At 34.4% G+C, this 20992-nt stretch overlaps 1 protein-coding gene across 2 annotated transcripts in view; it reads right to left on the bottom strand.

Annotated features, from left to right (window-relative positions):
- Window positions 1-20992, bottom strand: part of PIBF1 (progesterone immunomodulatory binding factor 1) — a 106193-nt gene that overhangs the window by 14554 nt on the left and 70647 nt on the right. For both annotated transcript variants that reach the window (XM_058823442.1, XM_058823433.1), the window contains exons 13-16: window positions 20496-20586; window positions 17128-17230; window positions 15214-15344; window positions 6211-6295 (exon numbers count right to left, since the gene is read on the bottom strand). In XM_058823442.1, the coding sequence (XP_058679425.1) occupies window positions 6211-6295; window positions 15214-15344; window positions 17128-17230; window positions 20496-20586 (410 nt within the window). The remainder of the gene's footprint in view (window positions 1-6210; window positions 6296-15213; window positions 15345-17127; window positions 17231-20495; window positions 20587-20992) is intronic.

Here is a 20992-nt window from a genome sequence, read left to right as displayed (position 1 = left end):
CAGGCAATAAGCATTTTAATATTAACCTGGTAGACTATTTGCAGCAAGAACAGCTCACTAAGAATTTTTTTATTTTTTAATATGTTTTAAATAGAATAAGAACTTGCAATGGTTAACCAATATAAATTTTAACCCAATCTAGCTGAAGATTCCTACCAATTCAGGTACACATATTTAGACAGATTTAACACTCAATTTGAGTGAAACAACAATTTCCTGATATAAGCTAAATGGATTTAAGTAAACAAATAGCAATAAAACTCCATGTGTCTGTAGCCATTTAACTGATTGATATCAACCAGGTTTATTTAAACTACTACATGTTTTCTACTTTGTCCCCTAGCAGACAGCCAGAGCCTGGTTTCTGGTTGCTAACTTCACTTGAAGAGCTCTGGCACAGTAACACATGAATGTGTCAATAAGGCAGGTGACTAGTTCAGCAAGCTTACATTCTATCACTTGTATGCACAGCTGCTAATGTAGGGTGAGTGCACAGATGTGTAAAGCAGACAAAATATCAGCAGGTTGTCATATCTTCTTACTTGGTGTATAATATCCATGGGCTGATAATGAATCATGTCTGCATAAAGAACTGCATTGCAGGAAATAAATGGTTATTGTAAATAGCCTGAATTTGCAGCATTTATGTAATAAATGTTACCCTTCTATTTCTTATGACAATGATTTCATAGTATTAGTTTGACTTTTTTAGGTTAAAAATTACTGTATTGCCAGACTGAGTCAGATACTGGTGATTTCAAGCAGTTAAAAAAATAGTGTAAATGAAGTCTTTTATATTCATACAAAAAACCCTGATCTTAGGACTTGAAGGAACACCTATTAAAGTCTTCTATTGGTGTATCTTATACCACTGTCTCTTTTTTTTGTTTTAAGATCTCCTACAGTATTTCTATTTGAAACATAAAAAGAACTCAATTCATTCTACTTGCTTTGCTTTTTCCCCCCACGAAACCCCAGTGGATTATGAACTTCACATTAAAAATGTAAACCCCAGCTAGTTAATTTTCAAGATTTTAGAACTCAGTTTCTACACTGTTTGAATTGGAAAAGCTAAAATAGATTTAATTGTGTACATTATTAGTTTTCTTTATTATGACACATCTGCATCTTAAATTTCTGAAGAAATAGTACAATGCTATACATCAAAGCATAGCAAATTTATAACCTCTTAAATGTAACCTCAGGAAATTATTACTAAAACTTCTTGCCAAACATCTGAGTGCTGACATTCTGCCCTTCCAAGTTTTCATCTGAGGTTTGAAAGCCAATGGATAAAGTCTAGAATTGCACTTCTGATGTTACAAAATGCTAACAACTGCATCAAGCATGAAAGGCAATGGAATTGCTAGGATCACAGAGATCATGGTAAATATTTTAGTCAAAGGCTGACTGTTGGAAAGAAAAAAAAACCAAACCAATAAACTAGATAAAAGGAATCATGCATCAAGAGCTTCAACAAAAAGATTTAGTGGATTCATCCCACTTAACTTTAGCATCTAAGAGAGAACTGCATTTTCAGTGCCTTTAAATTATGGATGCCCGTTATATGCACAAAGGAATAACGTTTGAATGCAGATAAAGGATGGCACAGAAGCTGGTGTTCTACACAGTTTGGGACACAAAATGCCCTCTTTATCACAGGTAAGTAATACTGACTATAAATATTTTTACTTTTTTTTTTCTTTGCTGGACTCTTTCCAAAGATCATTCAAACTGCTAACTTAACAGACAGCAATAGACCTTTGTAGGGTTTTTTTTTTTTCTTTAAATCTGCAAATCTCTTTAGTGATTTGCAGTAGTGTCCTACTGCAGCATTAGAAGTGTGTCAGAGCTGGTGGAACAGGAGGAGGGAGCAGGAGAATCAGGAGCAAAGGGGTAAGGTAGTGTTATAGCTATAGTGTTATTGGGTCAACTCAGGCATGATGTATAATTTCACCTGGATTTATTCTTTGAAGGAACACCTTTCTTACTCACTCTTCCCTGACTATACAAAGACACATGGGAAATAAGTTCCAGAGATGGAGCCAGGCCACACAGTTAATTATTTAGTGGGAAGAATTAAAACTACAAGTGGGTGTTGGTGTGGCTCGGTTATTCGAGTTGCGAGTGTCAACAGTGTGAAGTTCAGCTGATTAAAATGAGAACAGACTCTACAAATAATAATGCCAAAAAAATATAATATTCTGGAGGTCTGAAATATCCCTTTAAAAAAAAATCCCACACTATTTACTGGAAGATTATTAATCGGACACCACATTGTTCCTCCAATGTTTTGTACTTTTCTGATGGATCTAGAAAAACAATTAAATAATAATACCTTGATAAAACATAGAAAATATATTAAAATCAACTGAGAAATCTGGCTGCATTAACTTGCTGTCTTGCACTAAGGGGTGTACAAATGGCATCTGAGTACAACGCACCCCAGACCTTTCTGAGAGCTCAGAGAAGACAAGGGGCACTGAGAAGGGTTTATTAGGAACCTCCAACATGATCTCAACATCATTCTAGATATTGCTCATTCATGATAATGCCATTGAACTCCCTCTAATAGGGAAGTTTGCATTTAATGACATGAAGAATGCAAGAAAATTTATCTTACCAGCTGATTCTCAGTGATCTAAATGAAAAACTAGATTAAACTGTTTTCCACATTCATTTACTAATTAATTCAGACAGAAAAGGAAGAAGCAGGCCAAGAAACAATTCAGAATTTAGGCCAAGAACAGAGTCTGAATAAAACCCCAACCTTCCTTTTGTCTCCTTCATGGGTGGACAGAAGCTTTTAAGGCTTTACATAATCAAATAACTATTTTTCACTTTGATGTCCCACAGCAAAATACAAGATTCATCATCAAATTAGACGTCTGTACAATTTGAAATAATGAACTATTTTATGACATTAACATTTAGTGTAATTTTTTCCTGTAATAAAAGAGCTCATATAAGAAACCTACAGAAATTCTTCCAAGATTCAAAGTATAACTTTCAACTTTCTTCTTCTAAAATTAAAATCTGTGAAAAGAGAAGATTAATCATGAATGTAAGTTCTTTATTTAAAAACTGTATAAAATGCTATAATAGTCTCCAAAGCAGCATTATGAATGTAGCTGATATCACAAAGCGATAAAAATTAAATAACCTTCCAACCCCTGAAACTCTAACATTCCATTAAAAAGAGTTAATACAGTCTCAGACCACACAGGCTGGAATACCTGAAGTCAAAGCTGTGCACCTATTGAAACTTGTTGCTGGAAGACAGCATTAACATCATTTTGGCATTTTGCTTGTACTTTTAGCAGTTACTTTTAACATACCTAAACTTCATTTTATCTTAACTATGAATATCTTAGGTTTATCTGTTCAAGAATTCTAATGTTTCTACTTGCAAACATGAGAGCAACAAGGTAATTCCTAACAAGACATGACAGTTTAGTATGTGCAATGACTGAATAAGGCTGATAGTAACCCTGTTACATGATAGCACGTACCAAACACATAAACCCATAATTAATCTTTTTTTTTTCAAAGTGTATGGATCTGTATTTACAGGTTGCCTGTCAGTTTTATTTAAAATTGCAATCTGTTTAAATGCAGTTAACCCTTTACTAACCTGATGTGAGAAAATTTGTATTCTTTATTTCTGTCAGCAAGGATAATTACTGGAAAATTGTGACGTTACTGCAAATTTAAATCTTGTAATAAGATGGCAAAGAAGTATAGTCAAAGACTAACTCACTATCCTGTACAACGATTTCAATACATGAGATAACTGCCTTTTAGAGAAATTCATGAAGTGTAAAAGTACTGGAAGAAGTTTGCATTAGAAGTAAAAAATAAAAGGCTGCATAAGGAATAAAGAGAATTGACAAAAGTTAAACTTACATACAAACACAAAAGCTACCTCTTCTTTTCAAACATTTTCCTGAAACGTTTTTAGCTACTGTTTTGTTTCTCAGGAGAATTTTTTTGTGTGTTGTACTGGCATTTCATAGTTTTCTTCCCTCAAACATGCAACTTCTGATGTTTCTTTTTCATATTTTTTATTCATATTCTTTTCTGCAGAGGTATCTTTAAAAATATTATCGCTGTTTGACTAATATGTCCTATTTTTAACAGATGTAAAAAGAAATTTCAGAAAACAGTACTAATTTTGGAAATATTTGATCAATTTCTTAACATTCAGGGTATGAGAAAGATCGAAGAAGTCTGTTTCAGACTCAAGCATTTGCTTTTCTTTTCCAATCAAGCCTTCCTCTGCCAGCCTCCCTTGATTGTTTGACAGAATTTAAAGTCTGGAATGGTGAAATGACACAAAGAAGCAAACTGCTGCATATCAGGAATAGTTTATGAGGGTACTCACAGGGGCTAATGTAGTTTGGATGTAAAAAATGTTGCATAGCTTTAAGTTAGAAATGTTATAGTTTCCTTAGAAAACATGGAAAAATTTTTCTTTTATCACTTTCTACTGCTTTTAATCAGCTGCAATGCATGCTCAGTGATATGACACTACTAAAAGTAGGCACCCAAGTGTGATTGCTCTGTGAGCATAACTAGTTGGCAGCACCAGAGGTTGGGAAAGAAAGAGTAGGAACAGGAAATTTTGAAAGAAATTAATTTGAAATTAGGCCAAGGGCCTATAATATTGGAAAAAACACTACGTGTTTATACAATTACATCATGTTTCCTCTGAGTATTTTTCATATCATTAATGTAAGGATATGATAAAGCACGCATATAATGGTAAGGTTTATAAACTATCTAGAAATGTTTAAATCATACATTAGTTTGGTTTGGAACTCAGCAAACAGAATTAGTAGTTTTAATTTAAGTTGAGGTTCACTTGGACTCAGCTGCTAGTGAAACTCTTTTGTTTTGGTTCTAACAAAAAGGAGTTTTTTAAGTGCTTGGGAGAGACAAACTAGTTTGGACCAATTAATGACACGGATTTTGGTTTACTGATCTAAGAAGGGAATGTGATGAATAGTATGAAAAGGAGATGAAGGAAAACAATTTTGGAGGTGGAATGAAACTTCAGGAGTTGGATAGTCAGTTTTCCATGAAAATAATGTTTTAAAATGAGTGATAATCCAAACTCTGACAGGATAATTTAGGGGAGTTGTAGCTTCTTTTAAAGGAATCTCTCCATCTTTTCTCTTACCAGTAAGAGAAAAGAAAGATGCTGTCAGGGAACTATTGCTATGCCTCTACAACCACTTTCTGAACAGGTAAGTGGGTAGTGAGGTCCCATCACTCTGTATCTATAATTTGCACTGTTTTTCCTCATTCCTGATTTGTTAATGTTGTATTTTTTTCTGGAAATCCTTGCCAAATCATTCAGCACCTCTGGGAGAAGATTTAATAGTTGCTTAGGTCAGCTTTTGGTTTTATATCTTCAGTACTCTTTAGCTTTAGAAAATTCTGTGCTATTATTCACATTCTCAAATTCCTGCAGTAAACTTAATTTATTTTCATCCTTTGTTTCAGACATTTAATCTGCAGATTTTCTCTCCTACGCCATATATTAATCTCTTAAGATTGTTCAGATAAAAATCTTGACAAGAGCCCTTAGGGTTCCCTAAGCAGCACAATTTTGCATACTTTTAGATCTGAGAGTATAATCCAGTCCAGTAGCACCCTGATTCTTGCTCAGATGAAACTCAGGTAAGTATACAAAAAAGTACCTCAACTCTTCTTGGAAACCTGTGTAACTATTGTTTTGTTTCCTCTCCATAACTTCTCTTTTGGAGTTGAAAAGGGATTCAAAAGAGTGTACAGGAAATAAATTGAACAGTGGTTTGGTCCAGTGTTTGAGGGCTGCAAGGACTGGGGAGCACAGAGAGATCCCTGAGGCATACTGTGGCAAAAGCAGACCTTGCAGATTACGTGTGTATCAATTTCACTGTGTTTATCTAGATTCTTGTTAAATGCTTGCAATCACCATACATTGTTCAAGGCAAAAAAAATGAAAAAACAGAGACAATAAACCATCAGAGAGAATTTAACAACTGATAGTGTAACTGAGACCCTCCCCAGCAGCCAACAGACATGGTCACCTGTGTTGCTGATAACGACAGACAAGAAAACCCCAACAAATCAAATCCAAGTAAACCATTTTGTTCTCCGTGGTTTAAGACCCAGTAGCAAAAAAGTGCACTTATGGTAGTAATGCTAAAAAAGGAATATTACCTCACGGTCATTTAGAAGTCTCTCCAAATCTGCTGCCATTTGATTCTTGACACGCAGCAAAGCTGTCTTTTCTTTATTTAAAAGACTGGTAAAAAGAGGATAGGAAATGCAGTAATAGCAACAGATAATCTCTTTTAATCTTGTGTTCTGGCTGAAACATGCATTTTCTAAAGCTAAATACTGGCAACAATAAAAATCTGCTCAAGTAATTGTATCAAATGATCCTTCTCTATATTCAAGCACTGAAATTTTTATAAATATGCCCAAATGTACGTACAACTTCTTATTTTAGTCAAACGGAAAAACTATTCAAAGCCTTCATAAAATGCCTCTTTTTTTCCCTCTGAAGCGTAATTTAAATGATTAGAATCTTCTATTACCATTTCTTGGTTTCTTCTAGGCAAAATGAGATTATTTTATAAGCAAAGTAAGTCTCCTTATGCCTACACTTTTGTATCAAAATGTGGATTTCTTTGTTGTATTAGTCACTAGCAGTAGCACACCATATGAACTCTTTATACTACTGTATTTAGAATTCTGAAAATAGCAAATACAAGGAAGAAAAACATACAGCTCTTCTCCCTTTAGCTGTATAGTTTCTGCAAAAATTGTAAAGATATTTTTGTTATTTTTAATATTTTTATTCCAGGATAATGTATGGGATCAAGCTTATCCTATGAAGCAAGTATGAAAACTGATTTAGCATGAAGGCATACCTTTATAGCAGAATGTAATGTTTAACTTTAATCACTCTTTGTCTTCATAGTTATAGCACATGAACATTTGAAATGTTTAGCATACACATTGTGATTCCAGGCAGCAGTTCTACAATAATTAAATGTATTTTCCTATTTAGGCCTAGCATCAGTTTCTAACATTAAATTTTAGACTAATACATGCATAATACCAGTATATAATCTATTTTGTTAAAACAGCCACAGAGATTTTCTTGGAAGACATGTTATGTATGCCATTAACATGACTTAACAAAATACGTTGTACAATATAAACTGTAACATAAATCAAGAACTATGAAAAATGCAATTCTGCATATGGAATGCAAATATGTAATACCACAAACAGGTCAGGAGTTCAAAAGCAAATATATTAAAATTTCATAAATGGAGCAATTAAATATGTTGCAAACACAAATTATTTAATATTTCCAATATTTGATCCAGAAATGATCAACAAAATAAATCAATCTTTAATTGGCCGTGTATCATCCGCTCATTTCAAATAAGCAACATCATTCTTTGCCCCAGAGATTTTCTGGCAGTTCCTTACAAGCTCTGTATTGTAAATTATGACTGTCAATTCCTTCTAGGCATTCATTAATTCTCAGAAAAAAAATGTATCCTTTTGCCAAATTGCTCAGTTGTTTCAACTATTTAAAAGAAAAGTAATAACATTTTAAAAACTATAAAAATATTTTAATATTTTCAAGAGTTTTATTTTCTGTCACATTTTTAATCATTATGAAATTGCTATACCTTCTTTTTCTTGGGTTCATGTGTTGTTACTTTCATATCACTTTTTCTTGGATTTCTGTATTTCTTAAGAACATAAACTAATCCTTCTAGAAGCTCAAAAACTTATTAGAGAAGCAATAATACAAGTTTCTCTAAGACTTTAGTGTACTGAATAAGCATAATCATTGGTGTTCAGACTGAACCAGAAGTTCATGTTTGAGGTTCAGTTTCATTTACAGAATAGAACCTATTCTACTTATACTGCTTATACCTTCTGAAATAATATGACGTAAGTGATCAATGTAGAGCAGTTCTAATTTTCTTTGTTTATAGTAAAATATAGGACATAGACTACTACATCATTCAGTAGCACTTCATGTCTTTTCTGTCGTACACATTGATGTAGAATTACCAAAGCATATGCGACTTTGAATTTTGTAGTTCTGCAATACTTGTGCTTTTTCATCATTGCAGATAGAAGGGAATAATTCATGTGCTCATGAAGGAATACTGCAAGAGGCATATGCACATTTAACAGAGTGGGAAAATAGTTAACAGACAGAATGATAACATATGACAAGTTAAACAGAAATACCTTTAAAAGTTGCATCTTGGGAATAAAACTGACCATTTCAGTTTCTGGATTAAAAAGCTCTGAACCAACGTCTTGGATAGCAGCAAAGAGATTCTAGGCTTAACATACCTTACATTCCCAGTAAAGAGTAGTTTAACCTAGTCCAAGTTTAAGTGGCAGTGCTACAAATCAGAGAGCAGCTTTACAATTTGTTTTAGCTGACCTAAGTGAGAACTGTTGAAAGATCATCCTTGCCTTGCCACATGCTGGTAAACCTCCTCTTTCTGTTGGTACTAGACACTTTGTCATCACATAAGAAGGTCCTTCACTGATCTGGATGGACACTGGTGTCTTTTTAAAGGTTATTTTTCACATGGATCACCAAAATAACTTGATTTGCCATGTACAGTGGAGACCTACAGCTGAAGGCAAGGTGATGGAGTGCCTCAAGTGTCTTGCTATGATTCTGAAGCCACCATCTATGAGTCTAGGCAAACCAGCTTCTAACACTAGAGCTCAAGGGTTGTAACTTCCATCTAAAAAGATAAAACCATGATGTGCTCCACAGTGCTGGTCACTGATGGCCTCATCCTGAATGTGGAGAAAGTGCACGTTGTGAGAACTGCGGCCTGAAAAGTCCAGGTTAGAGAACTAAGTGAAAAGCAGTGCAAATCCTGCTTTTTCTGTGTGCTTTCCAGAAGAAACCAAATTGTCTGTGAGGACATCTAGTTTCATTCCATCATGCTTTTAAAGCCCAGCCAGGTATGAATCCAGGTACCAGGAATGCGGGCTCACCATAAAATACGCTTGTCATATGCATACATGTTGCTCATAGCAACCACTGGCTTGTTTTGTCTTGCTTAGATCACTCAGGATCTAAAGCCATGGTAGCCTGGATATCATATGTAAGACATTTTTAGGCAACATGATTTTTCTGGAGAATAGATACTAACATTTCCCAGTTTCAGCCTTGTAAACTCTTTTCAATTTGGGCAACTAAACCATTTTTAATGCTGAAGTGTAAATATATTACTTACTATCCTGTTCAGAAGCTTCTATAATTAGATATTCTGAATAATATGTTTATGCTGGACACACAAAATAAACATGGGTTTTATATAGTACTGGATTTTTTTATTACTTCTATTCAGTTTGGAAACAAAAGTATGTCTCTTTTTCAGGGAACTGTGTACTCCAGATGCTGTAAGAAATAGACTGTGCCTTTCTGTTAATTTGCCCTTACAGCATGAAGCTGAGTAGTCCAATATTGATTTTTTTTTCATTTTATATTCAGATATAAAAAAATTAAATACAAATAGTATATGTAAAGGTTTTGTACATATAACTGAATATATAATATAGCCATGTAGTGAAGCTATCCCTTGTCTGCAAATTACAGATGAATAGCTCAAAGTAAGCAGCTAATTATTAGTCTAGGTCAAATGTTGTTCTTAAGTCACATAATTAGAAAGGGAGGTATAAAACATTTTCCAAACAAAAGTTCCTTCCAAGAGAGAATACATGACAATTCAGTGATCTCTCATTGTGCAGCTAAATAATCACAGCTCAGAGTTTTAAACAGATTTAGGAGAGTATTGCTTAATTATTTTAATTGAAATGTTTCAGGAGGCTTAAAAACCTATCCATGAAATGTCCAAATTAAAATTAATTTTTCAAACTGTAAAAAAAACCAACCCAAAGACTTTTTAAAAGTTGTATTATAGGTCAGAAAATGTATAAAAAAAGGACATATTTCTACAAATTTTGCTTGGAGCATTTCTCTGGGAAGCTGCAGTACTATTGGAATAGATGGTGCATATTTCACAGAATGGTAATGTTCTCATAAAAAGCTCATTGCCCATTCTTTGATGGGAAAAACTCATCTAACACTCTATGTTGAGCTTTATGTTTAGATGGCAATTAGAGAACCCAAAATGTTTAGGTAAGGAACATTTCAGTACAAAGCTTCTTAGTGAGCAAAATCCTTATATGGCTTCTGGATTTTCCACACAGTTAAGGCTTTTGAGTATTGCTTTTGCGTAAGTGAACCTCTTTTAAAACCAGCCAATGGTACTGAGAAATTTGAGTAACTACATTTAAAATAAATACCCTCTCTTTATGAATGAAGTCCTTTTAACATCTCCAGTTATTTATAAACCTAGATGTTTTTAGCAGAAAATTATGTACTAAAACTACAATTACTTCACTACATACATAAGAATGAAACTCATAGATTTGTTTTCCCACAGCATGACATAGTTACAAGCATTTCTTTTCCAAAGGAGTGCTAAATGTGATGTTTTCATTTCTGGCTAAAGAACTGTATGCTAGAGAGATTTCTTTATAGCAGCAAGGAGTCATCCTCACACACAGCACTGCTCTTATTAAGCATCACTATTTACTTTCATTAACGGGAGTGCTATGTGGTCTAATATAAATAAGAAGTTACTTAACAGAGTATTTTGAGATATGCAGACCACCTATAAATGCATCCTGCAGATGCCCTGTCACTCAAGACCAAGGTTTTGTATCTGAAACCTATCTGCAGGTGCATGGCTCAGTTCAGAAGCACAAAGTGTGTTGCTCCCAGAGCCAAGTTCTGTTTGAGGCCAAGCTCCAGCACAGCCCATGGCCTGCCTGGGAGAATCCTAAAGGGATGGGAATGAGAGTGGGAGTGAACACCGTATGTGGGCAACACCTGACAGAGCCTCATTATCCTAAACAACCTCTCCTTCTCCCTGAGTGATAATATGCTTGTGCCTTCACTCCTGAACCTCAGCAGTGGTATCAGCACCCCTTTAATCACCTGGCAGTGGGTCCCTAAGTTGTTCATGCAAATCCCAGCAATGGCAGCAGCCCAGTTAAGCATTTACCCCAACCACAACAGCTCTTGCAGCTCTCAGGAAGGTATGGCTAAAGATCCACATGTTCAGAAGGGACACGCTTCTCAGCAAACCAACAAAGTATCTCCAGGTCTGCTGGATACACTACTTTAATTCTGTCTGATAAGTTTTCTGGTTGTTTCTCTCCTTTCAGTGAGAAGTTGAATGGTGCTTTGAGCAACTTGATCTAGTGGAAGATGTCCTTACCCATAGCAGGAAGGTAGAACTAGATGATCTTTAAAGGTTTCTTCCAATCCAAACCACTCTGTGATTCAGTCTGACAGCTACTGACACAGGCAACCTTGAGCACCACTTGAACAGTCCTTCCAAGAGAGGAAGATATTTTGATATGAAGGCTCTGAAAGACCCTTAGCTCTACAGGTGTGACAATTAGGGATGAAGGCAGGTAAGCTGCTCTAGCTGAAGTGAACTTTGAAGACCATGCTGGAAAGAGACTTAGATGGGTCTGCCGGACTTGTGAAAAATACTATATCAAAATGATCTGCCTGAATCTTTCCCATTCCTCTTGCAGAAATAACTGCTGTAAAAAATGACACTTTAATAGAATTATGAGTGTGGAGAATACTGAACACATCTGTGGCCTGTTAAAGGACCATTATATAAGGGAATTTAGGCTATTTTGTGAAAAATTGATAAAGATATGGCCCAAGAACATCCAAAATGAGATTTCTGTCATAGATAGCCTTCCTTGTGCTTGTCTTCCTCTTGTGCTGATTCAACAACATCTGCTGTTAAGCAACACTCTGTTTCATCACAGAATCAAACTCACATCCAGTACAACCAACAAACTTCTCAATAGACATGGAAGTACAAAGTGCTGCAGGTTGCTGCAAAACATTTATAGGTTGCAATAAAGTGTTGACTCATCATCCTGGGAAATCTGCTGGAACCTAATCACGCCAGGAGTATGTTCTATAAAGACTATTGGCAGTGATCACTGTGTATAGGAGGCAATTATGGATTAAGACTAAAAAAGTAAATTCACTTGCAAATAAGTCCTTGCTGATCCCTCCACACTCAAGTTGAGTGGGAAGTGATAAGAGAACACTGGCACTGATAACACAGATGTGCCTGTTCTGCTTGGGGAATCCATGATTTACAGAATGTTCTCTTTTGATGAGCAGATGAGATAAAAAAACAACATGAAAAGAACACCCCTCCACCATTGAATCTGCACACTAAATAAAAAGGAAGGAAAATTATGATCAAGCATGGAGCAGCTGTAAGGATAAATTAAGTCTTGATTCTCAGGGTGCAGGCATTATCAACACTACATTAATTTGTCTCCAATCTGGTACTCAAATATGAGATTAAAAAAATTATGCACCCAAAAAATCACTAGTATTTTTGAAGGTTCATCTGAAAACAAGAATTCAAGCACTATTTTTCCTGTAGCTGGTTCTTGTGAAATTGCTGTTTAGAAAAAAGACTAATGCATTACTGTACTTAAAATGTTAAAAAATAATGTACCTTGTGTAGCACAAATTAAAGCTCAGAATAGAGGCTGCTGCAGAATTGCAGTATTATCAACTATTAATCATAGGTAATGGTTGAAAGAACAATTTCATTTTAAAATGGTCTTACAAATATTAAAATTTTCCTTCAGCTCTGAAATACAGACAGACCAGGCTTCATAAACCATATTTAGTGTTTTCATTAATACTTTTCTAATAGCACCAACATTATCTGCAGAATTTAAGGCTCTCCTTGAGGAGCATTAATTCTCTGAACTCATCCTCTCAAAAATATTCCATGCACAAACCAACAAAATGCTGTTTAATAAACTAAGAGGGATAGGAATAGTGGGCTAAATCTTTTGATCCAGCAGAGCTTCACTTGGCATATATTTGGTAGGATTATCATTAATTTACTTAAATCCCATTCTGATTCAGTTCTGGAATAGCTGAGAGTAATCTGAAATCACCTAAGGGATATTTTAATTTAAAACTGTCATCAGCAGATTCCAAAAGGTTATCCTCATGACAAGAAATTTCTTGAATGTAATGTTTCTCTGGATAGAAATCCCTACCTCTAACCTTCCTCTCACTTATCGGAAAGCAAAGGATCAACATTATCAATTTCATCCCAGATTATGATTTCTCATGTATGCCAGGGAATACCAGCTAACAGTTTAGGACCTTTGTTTTAAATATGGAGTTATGAATAACAAAATTAAGGACTACTAAGATGCACAAAAAGCCCTAAAACATTAGGCTGTTCTCAAGAATTTCTCTGGGCTATGAAACTGGGCAAACTTGTGATAGTGGGATAGTGGAGTAAAAGCTATTTTCAGTTTACAAGGAATACTGGAAACTACCAGAAAAAAAAATTACCAAAATAACTGATGTGCAAAGTGTTACTTTTTTCTGCTATAGTATTTTTTTTGTCAGGCCACACACTTCATTTACAGCAACATAGACGAATGCTGAGCACACCCCAGCTCCCCACAGTGGAGTACTGCTGGCATGTTTACCATGAATGCTCACATTCTAGGGCAGATTCATTTTCTTTCTTAACCTGAGTCCCTTTAAAATGAAAAAAGAAAAATTCCTTTACAGTTAATGGAGAGCAATAGGCATCTCTAAGAAGTAACTCACTCCACCCAAAATCTGAATTACTTTTTGGAGATGTCACTTCTTCCATGAACTATTAAGGAAAGTTAACCTAAGTCTCTAATTTAGGTACCTTAGTTTGTAAGGTAAATTTAAGAAGAATATCTAAGCATACAGATTATTGGCAATGAGCCATTTAACTCAAGAAAATCAGTGTTAACAACACATTTAAGTTCTTTTAGATTTTAAAGCATGAAACACACACTTTCAGAAATGACCTCACCTATGCATTCCCCTTCTATCTTCCTTTTGAGATACTTTTGAACTACTTTGTGATAACAAAACCATTCCATTATTATTGCCATAATCTAAAAGTTTGTGACCAATTCTTTGATACTTTTCACAAATGGAAAGTAAGACACTGTATATAGAGAGCACTGGAATTTTTCATTTTCTGGAAAAATATAATTAATCTTTGAGGTGTTTCTTACAATGTAACAACTCTAGGAAAATATTAAAAACACTTGATTCTGGAATTAAAAAAGATCCAGTCTTAGTGAATCAAAATTAAGCTCAGTGAAAAATATCGTCAGGAACTATGAATTAATATTTCAGTTTATTTCTAAACTTATTGATTCATATATAGATTTGCTTGGATAATAAGCATGTTTAGGCATTTTTTAGATTTTTTGTTATCCTCGAGGGATAACTACCATCCCAAACCATCAAAACACTATGAATACATACATATGTATGACAATATGTAAGATTAGTACTAGCTAGGGTGAATCCTGTTTTATTTTAATTGCTTCAGTAGATTAGTGGAAAATCCTGTATTTTTCATGCAATTGCTTCATAACAGAATCACATTAATATCTCCTAATAGTTAATGTTTGCTATTCCTAAACCAAGACACCACATAAACACCGAATACTTAAAATGCTAATTCTTCTGTAGTGCAGTGGGACTCAGCCATCAACTTCCTTGAAAGGAATACTATTTTGTAACAGCTTACCTGGGAATCAGATGTTAGGGAAGTTGCTCAGTGGTTAGAGAGAGCTGACAGATGGATACAGTAGCAAATCAGAGTCTCCATGAGAGCATATGCTCTAATTTTGGCTGAAATACCCTTTACTGGTGGACTATGCTATTATAATTTTTCTCCAACTTTTTTCTTGATTTTTACTGTTGTACAAATGGTGTGTCATTCTTTCCTTCTAGTTTTCTGAACTCTTCTCTACTTCCTGAGAGCTCTTCTCAACTCCAAACTCACTTTAAATCTGTCACAGCTACTTTTCCAAAACTAAAGTACCTTTTCTGACATTGTGAGGGAAATAACAAGAGCTACAGTTCCAGCATGAGGACTGGAGCTGGTCAGTGATGGAGTGTTAATATCTCAACTTTGTGGACAATAGCACAATTTTTTTCTAATGATAAAAATATAAGTGCTTTTTACCCTCAGTTTAAGAGAAAGTAAAACAAGAATCAGTGATTTGAATTACCTGAAATCTTTTTCAAGTTGTGCAATATGTTCTTTCTGTAGACTTATTTGAGAATCTCTCTGTTGCACAGTTTCAATGAGGTATTTGTATGGCTGTTGTGCTTGGTTCAACAAAGAATTTGCTCTGTCAAGCTGCAAAAAAAGGTATAACTACCATTAATTTTTTAACTTATAAAGCACAATTATTACTGATTATTGATTATTACAATTATTATTGATTATTACTGAACTATTATTGGATATTATTGTTTTCAACCAATTGCATATTAATATAAACTCCTAACCTTTTATTATATACACAAAAAAGGAAACATACCTCCTTCAAATTGATTACTAGTACACTATCTTCACACTTTTCTGTTCTAATTGTGTGCTATTTTCACTGCAATAATGATACCACTCTCTACACTCCCCCAATCTGCATTTTCAAGGGTTTTAATGTAACAGCTTCCATTGATTAAAAATAAAAGTAGAGTCACAATGCCTCTGTTTATGGTCTTATTGACTTACTGTGGTATTTTCTTCCCTCCTTTAAAAAGCTGAAGAGGTTGTATAATAAATACTGCACTTAAGTAGCAGTATTTGAGCCAAGTTCAAACCAAAAGCTGAAAAAATCACTTTTGCATCAGCTTTTTATCCATGTTCTAGACTTCATCTAGATGACTGAACAAACTCTCAGTGGAAAGAAAAATAATGGTCTACTTAAGCATGCTGTTGTCTACAGGATCCCTAGTTTGTTCTAAAAAAAAAAATCAAGAAAAACAATAGCTGGGAGTACAAATCATGTAAAGACGGCAAAGAAAAGTTTTAGAATTTTACACAAAAAAGTTTAACTTTGTACTGGGTTGTATTATGATTTATTGTATACAATTATATGGTAAAAGATCAAAAATTTAATGACAGGATAAAAATTAGCTGAAGATGCTCCTGTGGAAAGCTGCAGGAATTTGAACTAAGGTCAGTGATACTGAATCTTTCATCAGTGAAGCAAGTAAAAAACTACTGTGGGTAAGGAATGAAGTGAAACACAGAACAATTTAAGACAAAGAATAGTGATATGGAAGAATACCAAGGATAACTATGATTCACCAATTTCCTTTCTTCCAAGTAAGAACCTGAGAGAGTATGTTTTAGTCAAATAGAAATTACCATGATATACCTAAGAATACATAAAAAATTAAAGTATTGGTTAAAAAATCCCCAAACTTCACTGTACATGTATCTTGCATTGAAATAACCTATATAGACATACATATACACATACAATTTATAAAATTCAAGTAATTTAAAAATATGTAGAAATTTCAGTATTTGCACTCTGTGAAGTACTTGGGTGTAGTAATTCTAATTTGTAATTACTGTGGCTTTGAAAATCAAACTGTTAAGCTGTTACTATTCCTGAAACAGTAAGCCTAGAAATTACATATGGTGGCATCATCTAATAGAAAACCTAGTTGTCCTTTTGTTCCTATGAGAAAAATTAAAAGATGATTTAAAGATTTTTTTAAAAATTAGTTTGCCCTAATTCTGGGACCTTTCAAGCTGAGGTTTGTTAAATATCTTCAAAAGTGATTTAACAGAAGAGCTGTGTAAGAAGTAGTGATGCATTCATTGAACAATTAAGTATCAAACAGAACAAACTAGCTTGGCTGGCTGTTCTTCTCTTCAGAAATCAAAATGTTGTCTGTCTGGCTTACATTCTTGTTTAGCCTGTAAAGTAATCCTCCTTTCAATATTAGTTGCAAAACACAATATAAACTTCTTTGAAAACTTCTATCATGGAGTTTTGGTTAGTTATGAGGCCATTTTTTAACATCAAATAGATAAAAAACACTATTTAGAAAAGATTTCATTTTATGAACAGCTGTTCCGTAATGTTTCTACATATTTGAATTTTTGTGTAATAATGATTTACCTCTTGTGAAATCTGTATTACTTGTTCCTTCTGATGTTCCAGATCTTTCACAAGCAACGAGTTTTGCTTTTCTAGCTGCAGCAATCTTCTTGCCAAGTGAACACTGTGCCAGTAAAAAGCAAGCTCAACTTGAATTTTTTCCAAGATAGGCAAAAGAAATTCTACAATTTATACTAAAGGATTTGATGGCCTTAATTTTTCACCAATGCTTAAACATTAACATACATAAACTATAGAGTTAAACATGCTGCATAATCAAAGTTAGAAAAACAAAATATTACAAAATATTACAAAATGTAACAGCACTAAAATAACATTCCCAGAGTTATGCTATTGTAATATGTTATGCATAGTAATAACAATTTGTCCAATACTACACAACTGTAGAAATACTGTCAAAATCCTTCATCTAATTATGATTATTTACTTTTTAGCAATTTTACAAACTCACTTTAATTCTAACTTAAATAATGGTTTAAAGATGCTCATTAATATATGTTTTGCAGCAAAACACTGAAAATGTAGTATTATATCATTTTCAAAAGAGAGGCAAAATTGTTTTGTCTGACATTTAATATGCTAAATAATTTAATATTATTGCAAATTTTGTTTTAAATAAACTCTTATGTAAAGTCACAGATTAACTTTGAAGAGAAAGGATTATTGACCTACTTAAACAACCTAGTCAAAAAATTAGATCCTCAACCTCTTGTAAGCTTTATGTCCAGAATGAAAGAGGTGTGAATCTATTCAAGAGCACAGGTCCATGGGCAGGAAAGGGAAGATTCAATATGCACTGCAGAGCCTGCTAGCAGACATCTAACCTAGTCCTCCAAACTCCTATGAATCACAGAATGGGCAAGGTTGGAAGGGACCACAGTGGCCATCCAGTCCAACCTCCAGAGCCCGTTGTGCAGGACTGCATCCAGGTGGTTCTTGAGTAACTCCACAACCATTTCCTGACTATGATACAGAATCTAGGAGAGGGTAGAGTGGTCTAAAGCAGACTGACTGACCTGAAGCTCAGGCTTAAGCATGCATAAATCTAGATGATTGTACGAAGTTTATTGGAAAATTTGACCAGTCATAACATCCATCTCTTCCTCAGTAAAATGGAATAGACTTCTGGATTTGGCAGAAGTCTTAAAAATCTTTATCTGTGTTATAAACATACTCTTTCATGCACTAATCTCATCTAGTACAAAAGAGAAAGGAACCACTTTTTTGACTAGTAGCTATTAGAGTGTAAGTGAAAACTTGGATACCTTCCCATGGCAAATTTAGGAATGCAGCCCATGGTAATTTTCCAGGCTTCAACTACTCGGTGAACTTCACCTGAATTTGCAAATATTTAAGGATAACACAAGTACACCTTTCAGGCATACTTTTTAGTATGTTTTTTGACTAGTTTGAATTGAAAGCAGAGACAAAGGGACTGATGTGCAAAGGCATCTTATGCTGGAAACATTTGATTCCAACTATACTAGAAAATTATGCAGTGCTCAAAAATGTGGTAATTCCTTGTTAGCAAACCACCAAAGTCATCCTGGTAGTGTTTTGTATTCTCTCATTAACACTTCCCAAGCAGTTCCTAGGCATAGCTGAGAAGTCAGCATGGCAAGCAAATTACTGCCAATATGTTGTTCACATGTAGTTTATCCTACACTGAGAACTGTTTTATGGCAACAGGTTTCTACAGGCCATTTGGTCTTGATGCTTCAGAGCGCTCCCAGGCAGGCTCAATTTAGTACTAAGGATGCCTATGTTTGAAGTAATGAAGGAGCTGTTTTCTGGCAAGTGGCCAAAGAAGTACAGACCCCACACTGCTTGAAAAGGTCCATTTTGTACAAACTTTGAGAGACTGAAGTGCATGATGTGAACTTAAAGGAGCTCTTCATTTAGCATCCCATATGTCTGGGATTAAAGAGCAGGTAGTGGACTCCAGAAAGAAGATTATTCCCATTTGTAATAGATTGTCTTTCCTTAAGCAATCCTAGAGAGCAGAAAATTTATCTGTGTTTCTTTAATGGTGCTAAATAGAGGATGGTGTCAGAGTCTTTGCTTTTAAAAACTTTGGCAGTTAAAGGCATCACACACATTATCTGCCTGGCAGTTTTCCTTGTATCAAAACAACAGGTAAACCATACACAGTCTTTTATGGCTTTTTAAATCTTTTTAATTCTAAAAGATAAAGCAACTCTATGAAGTCTCCAACACTATTATGAAGGATTAAGTCAGTTTATTAGTCAATGCCTTTTGGAACAAAAGTGGAGTATATGAGTCATTCCAAGAGAGCTGCTTCTAAGCTCAAAAAGTGTCTTCCAAGCATATCTGAAATCCTGGCCTGATCATCAGATTCAGCATTCAAAGGAAATTCAACAGAGTTGTCATATGCGTAAATAATCTAAACTGAATCGAATAAAGTGAGGAAAAAGAAGGATCAAAGTGGAAACTCAGAAAAGTGCCCAAACTATTGACAAAAGAGGAATAAACTGAAGCTTTAGGAAATGGTGCTATAGAGCTCTCAACAGTTTTCTAAACCAGGTGTGCAACAGGGTCATGGAGGTTTTTTGCACACTCTTCACCTTCCAGGGACGGTGACTCCACCACCTTCCTGGGCAGCCTATTCCAATGCTTGACAACCACTTCTGTGAAGAACTTGTCCAACCTGAACCTCCCCTGGCAAGCCTGAGGTCATTTCCTTTTACCCCGTTGTTAGTTGTGTGGGAGAACTGAGTCACAGCCACTACACACAAGCTCACAATGAGCCATTCAAATGTCACTATTATTTCTTAAAGACAATGCGTAATATAAATTTATTAGTTCAAAATTACTATGATCAAGAGGCATGTTTTTCACCTATGCATCATTTTAGTCTGTTGATCAAATTTTCAAATTGACCAAATCACAGTAAACTAAAAAAAAATGCAAGTGGAATAAGACCCTGTATTAGTGAAGATATAATAGTTATGCTCTGAACTACTGTCCTTCTTAATATCGTGACATAGTAAGTTTTTCTTACTATTAAATACAATGATTTTTAGGTTATTAATAATGCATATGCTATTATATAAATGTAAACAATGTAACTAATCTGTTTTTACAGCTGCTTAATTTTATACAATTATAATTAATCTTTCTAAAAGTCAATGAGAAGAGGTTTTAAAATGACCTACAAAAATATGCTCATTCATATGTATCAACTACATTAACAGGTCCTAGTTCTCAATCTATTCCTGTAAACTTAAGCCATTAAAAAACCTCTTCATGTTAATCAAACTAGCTGGATCTTAATACAAAACCTAATGCATGTATTCTTCATTTAGTTTATCTCGAACAAGTGAATTCATGAAGTAATCTTTTTTTACCTTTGCTTTAGTCGTCTTTTGGCTGTTGTAGGAACATTAGCACCATATCCATATGAGAAAAGAACCCTTTCCGCTTCAACTTCATCTTCCACTGCAAAAAAATGCAGAAAGGGGCTGTTGAAGAACAGTGCCAGAACTTATAAACTTCTAAGCAATTCTATCTACAACTCAACATGCAAAAACATTTTTCTAGAAGCTAAATTTTCAGTTGGTGTAACCTTCTGGGCTTGAGTGGAACTGTTTTTTTCACCATTAACATCAAATTTAATGCCACGCTTTAATTACTTACAACACTTCTCATTTTTATCTTTAACATAAGACTTATGCAATACAAAAGTAAAGAAAAATAGTTCAATTATCTTGAATATTCATACTGTTGGTATGGTCACAAAATACATACTACTTGTATAAGTTTACTTCAGCAGTAGAAAGTTAGGTTGCTTAAGTTTTTAACCTAAATAATTAATTTTCAGTGCATACATGAGAAGGCAGAGGAA

This window comes from Ammospiza caudacuta, chromosome 2 (assembly GCF_027887145.1).
Source record: "Ammospiza caudacuta isolate bAmmCau1 chromosome 2, bAmmCau1.pri, whole genome shotgun sequence".
Lineage (NCBI taxonomy): Eukaryota > Metazoa > Chordata > Aves > Passeriformes > Passerellidae > Ammospiza > Ammospiza caudacuta.
The sequence above is the reverse complement of the archived record's forward strand: the minus strand, read 5'-3'. Positions and strand labels throughout refer to the sequence as shown.